The sequence below is a fragment of the Boleophthalmus pectinirostris genome, unplaced genomic scaffold (genome assembly GCF_026225935.1).
Source record: "Boleophthalmus pectinirostris isolate CB_2022bp ecotype Guang Dong unplaced genomic scaffold, ASM2622593v1 HiC_scaffold_1, whole genome shotgun sequence".
In the NCBI taxonomy this organism is placed as follows: domain Eukaryota; kingdom Metazoa; phylum Chordata; class Actinopteri; order Gobiiformes; family Gobiidae; genus Boleophthalmus; species Boleophthalmus pectinirostris.
This window is the reverse complement of record NW_026570970.1, coordinates 544,358-549,357: the sequence shown is the minus strand read 5'-3', so window position 1 is coordinate 549,357 and position 5,000 is coordinate 544,358. Positions and strand designations below refer to the sequence as shown.

At 46.4% G+C, this 5,000-nt stretch overlaps 1 protein-coding gene across 4 annotated transcripts in view; it reads right to left on the bottom strand.

The window, feature by feature from the left end:
• LOC129408957 (uncharacterized) overlaps positions 1 to 5,000 on the bottom strand; it is a 35,673-nt gene that overhangs the window by 6,629 nt on the left and 24,044 nt on the right. For 3 of the 4 annotated variants that reach the window (XM_055153887.1, XM_055153898.1, XM_055153902.1), the window contains 2 exons: positions 4,284 to 4,503; positions 980 to 1,062 (listed from right to left, as the gene is read on the bottom strand). In XM_055153887.1, coding sequence (XP_055009862.1) covers positions 980 to 1,062; positions 4,284 to 4,503 — 303 coding nt within the window. Of the gene's footprint in view, positions 1 to 979; positions 1,063 to 4,283; positions 4,844 to 5,000 lie in introns of all 4 variants that reach the window. The other variant, XM_055153892.1, reaches the window with a different exon arrangement.

Genomic DNA, 5,000 nt, shown 5'->3' with positions numbered 1-5,000 from the left:
CCAGGCAGTGCACAGGTTGGTCTTACGGGTTCTGCAGTCGCGGGCGACTGTTCGGTCACCAGGAGTTGGTGCTTGGCTCCCCTGGTGTTTTTGCCGATGCCCTTCTGTGCTGTGCTCATGTATTGATCCATGTGCTGCTTATCTTAGCTGCAATGATGCCTGACATGAGCTTCCATGTGTGGAGAGACAGGTTATTGGCCGATAGTTGCACTGCACCCTCTGAGGGATCCTTCAGGATCAGGATCGTACGCCCTTGGGTTTGCCATTCAGGGTGAGTCCCATCCCTTTGCAGCTGGTTCATTTGTGCTGCAGGCGCTCGTAGAGAGCAGTGAGCTTCTTTAGCCAGTATGTGTGGATCATGTCAGGGCCTGGTTCAGTTTTTCATACCTGAGACTATTTCCTGGATGTCTCCACTGGGATGGTGACTGGATTCTGTTCAGCGAGGTTGTGTGGTGTTATGTGATGCCTCCCTCTCCCATGTGCCTTTCCAGTACCTCTCAGTCTCCAGCCTTGGTGGGTCTGCTCTGGTGTTATTACCCTGCCACTGAGCGTACACTTTCGCCGGTTGTGTTGTGAACAGCCGGTTTATTCGTCTGGCTTCATTATCTCGTGTGTACCTCTTTAGGCGGCTGGCCAAGGCTTGGAGCCTTTGTTTGGCAGTTTCAAGTGCTTCAGTTCGGGCATCTGGCTGTTCCTCTTGGGCACTTGCTTTTTCATTGCACCTTTCTGGGCGTCTGACAGTTGGTTCACTTCTCTCCACGCCTCCTTGATTTTAGCCTCTAACCGTCTTTTCCATGGTGGGTGTCGTATCTCATGGCTCCATGGTTGATTTTATAGCCCAACACATCTAGGATCACTGCTGCTGAAGTGTAGATCAGCTCATTGGTTTCAGTGATGGTTGTGGTAGGGATCACAATACACACAGGTACACCCATATACATACATATATATTACATATTACATATTACATATTACTGACCTTGGTGAAGATATCTTGAGGCGTGGTTGTTCTTGAGGAGAGTGTGTTTCTTTGAGTCGTTCAGTCGTGTTTGGTCCTGTGAGCTGAAACAAAACACACACAGTCACCTCCAGACTCGTCCTGTTCTCCTCTTGACCCTGACATTTTTCAAAATTTTTGCATGTGTTGATTTAAAAAATAAATAAATAAATACAAAATAATAATAAATAAATCAAGATGGCAGACTTCTGGTTTGGCCACCCAGGCCAGAAAAATGACATAATGCACCTTTAAATGTTTTTGTCTTTGCACCCCCTGCTGTCCAACCGTGAAAAATGCCTCATGTCAGTGATTTGTTTTTGCTTCTAGTTGTTCATAGAATTGATGTTTCATGTCTATGGTAGGGGGCGCTATAGTGTTTTCATATGTTTTATAGTGTATTATATTCAGACTGAGATCACACATTAGTGATTCAAATTTCAGCACGATCAGACTAAGTCTGTGTGAACAGGAGCAAATAATGTCACCTTGAAATTCTCCAAAATTTAGATTTGATTGATGTTCCACTTGTCTAGATGATGTACGGTGATTTTCAGCCCTGTGGGTGAAGCGCCTTCAGAGGAGTTCGTTCAAACACAACGTCAGCGAAAACACGGACTCAAACTTCAATCCAAGATGGCCGCCTCCTGGTTTGTCAGGGGGCGTGGCCATAATAATATTTTTTGTTTGTCTTCACATGACGAATGTGTGTACCGAATTTCGTGGCTCTACGACAAAGTTGACGTCGGGACGTCTCCCATAGGCGCAATGTATTTTGATTTTTGCAGGTGGCGCTGTGTCGCCATTTTACTTATATTTTATTGAATTTTTCACCACTTCTGAATTTTGAGCAAAGTTTGATGAGTTTTTGAACATGTTTAGGGGGTCAAATTAGAGCTCAAAGAGCAGAAGAATAATTAAAGCTACAAGTGGTGTTGAACGGCCCTCGCTGTGCCCACAAATGCCTCCACCCGCAAACATCACAACACCGAGCCCCACACCAACCCTAAGAACTGTAACCCCAACCAGAAGTCTAATCTCTAACCCAAACCCTAACTCTAGGCCTAACTCTAAATGTAACCCTAACCTTAACCTTAACCCTAAACCCTAATTATAACTTTAACCTTTGCCCCAACTCCTCACCAAACCTGCCAACCCATCTCCACCTGGAATGAGGAAAAAAATGTTTGCACATAGAATCATGAAATTTGACACAGAAGTCGATCATGAAAAGACAAGGAAAAAATATTATTACACCAACACCATGCGCTCCACCAGGGGGCAGCAATATTGGATTGAAATTTTCTAAGCATGACTCAGCATTTTTTGTGAGCTTCATACTTTTACACACTCCTCCGAGGGCGCTCACCTGAACACTCGCAAATTTCCATCCAATTTTTTTTATCGTGGGTGTAGGAGAAAATGCGATTTAACGTGTTGTAAGATGTGCGTGTTTGAGCATGTGGTTTAGCTTTTGACGAATTATTTAAATTATACATTTGCGGGGCACCAGATTCTGACCGAATCAAACTTAACCATATGCGACAACAACAACTTATCAATTAAATCAATCTGAAGGGAACGTACCCGAAAAAGTGACCTGATGATAACTTTAAGAAAAATCACTGAAACCAGCAAATTCCTTTGTGTGGTTTATTAACAAACAATAACTAGACACCAGCTTCCAAGTTCTGGTTACGTAACATTAAAGCACCGATTTTAACAACCTGAGGTAGTTATAAAACGGGGTTCAGTTTAGCTCAGTTATGGCGTTTCGCTAAGTCGCTACTGCGCTTGCCTTAGGAATAATTGGACGCAATCGTAAGAGGGATGCCAACCCTTATTCATTCACTGTCTGAACCAGCCTTGACTTGGCGATGTTGTTCTCGGTCCGTGTGGAATGCGGCGATGGCGGGGTTCGGCGGTGGTCGTGCGCACGGGCAGGCAGCGGCGTGATGACGGTACTCGGGCAGGGCGGTCCACGCCTCCTTCACCGGCTCTGGTCCTCAGCTCTCGGCAGGTGCGACTCCAGGTCTGTTACAGCTCCCCCTGGGTCTCTCCGACCGGCCGTCTTCCCTGGTCCTCTTCGGCGGGTCCTCGCGGCGGCGAGGCAAGGCGGAAAGCGCGATGCGTAGTGGAAAAAGCCTGATGCGAAGCGAAGCGAAAGCGAAGTTTTCGCGCGTGAGGCTTCGTTTTGGTCAGTGCGCTTGGTGGGCGTTGTTATATGCAAATTTAAGGCACGCCCGCGTCTGAGCTGAACTGGTCCCCGTACAAATATCATTTGCAAATATTAAATTGATAACTTCCCACATTCAGGTACTAACTGTTTACGATAACATTAGCCGGACGATTCATACAAAGAAATCAAAGGTATATCTGCCCGAAAACACGCCGTGAAGTTACCGTAAATACTTCCGCGGGAACATGACATGAAATACACACAAGAGACTATGAACACATGAATTAAGCAATGTGGCATATTTGTCTTGTATCAACATGAGCCTTATATAGAACACAGTTAAAAACATTTTTAACTAGTTATCGAGATGCGTTTAATCCAGTCCTTCTCTAGTGTCCAAAAGTGGCAACCACAGTCCATCGCGGTTTTAACCGGTCCAAACCTTGGCGCCTGATGGTCTGGTATGTAGATGATGTGGGTCTGTTTCTTCAAAGCACAATGAAGAAAGTCATTATTTAACAGTCCTTATCACTTTAGCAATTCCCCATTCTGATTCATGTCCCACCTGGCGTGGGGGAAGGGAGGTGTGGAAGCACCGAAGGTCGGTTCTCTTGAGGTTGTAAATACCAAGAGGCAGTCAGGCAGAACCGACTTCTCTAGGTTCCTGGTTTGTGGATTCTATCAGAATGGGGGAAGCAGGCCCTGAACAGGCATTTTCCCTACATGGGTCAGAAGCCAAACTCTTAAATATGGTACAAATTATTTCCAGGAGGTGGGACATCAAAGGTTTTCCAGATGCGTCATGGCAACAGGAACACGAATTTATATTGTGACCACACCCTTTTACAAACCAGAAGTCTGCCATCTTTTATTTTTATTTTTTTTTAAATAAACACGTGCAGATATTTAGAAAAAAGGCAGGGTCAGGCCCAGTGTTGGGTCAGAGTCATGGTTGGGTTTATGGTTATTAGGGTTAGTGGGGCGAGGTGTTTGTGGGGCACACGAGGGCCGATCACTGCCGCTTGCAGCTATATTCTTTTGTTCTCGTTGTTGTGTCGTCATCGTGGGTCAAGTCTAGTTTCTGTTCTGTTTTGTCTCGTCACTCACCAGAGTCACAGAGGAACCGGGAAACAGTCCAAACCCTGGAAACAGAGGCTCAGAGAAGAACGAGGAGAAGGTCCAGAGGTGGAACAGTTCATCAGAGGAGACGTCATAGAAGGACAGTTCTCCAGCCTCAGAGTCCAGGAACACGCCCACTCTGCCAAAGAACACGCCCCCTTTACCAGAGGACACGCCCTCTCTCCTTGATTGACAGGAGAGGGGGAGTCGTGTTGTGTTTCTGTTGTAAATGACATTGTACTGTCCATCCTCACAGATCCTCAGAGTCCAGGACTGATCATTGAATCCAAACGCACTGTCCCATCCCCGTCCGCTCCGTCTGATCTTTCTGTAACTCACTGCTATAACAACCGCCCCGCTCCAGTCCACCTCCCAGTAACAGCGCCCCCTCAGGCCAGTGCAGCTCAGGACCTGAGTGTAGTCTGTGAACCTGTCGTCATGATCTGGATACTTCTGCTCCTCCTTCGCTCGAGTCACAGTCCGATGGTCGTCAGACAGAAGCAGACGTCTGTGAGCTGAGTTTGGGTCCAGAGAAACGTCACAGGAGTCTGAAACACAAACACTTCACCTCAGTCTTTTGTTCTGACTGAGTCTAGGTTTACTGCACCTGTCACACACCTGTCACACACCTGTCACACACCTGTCACACACCTGTCACAGAGATGTCGACATTTGAACCATTTGAAACAGAGTGAATGACCTGAG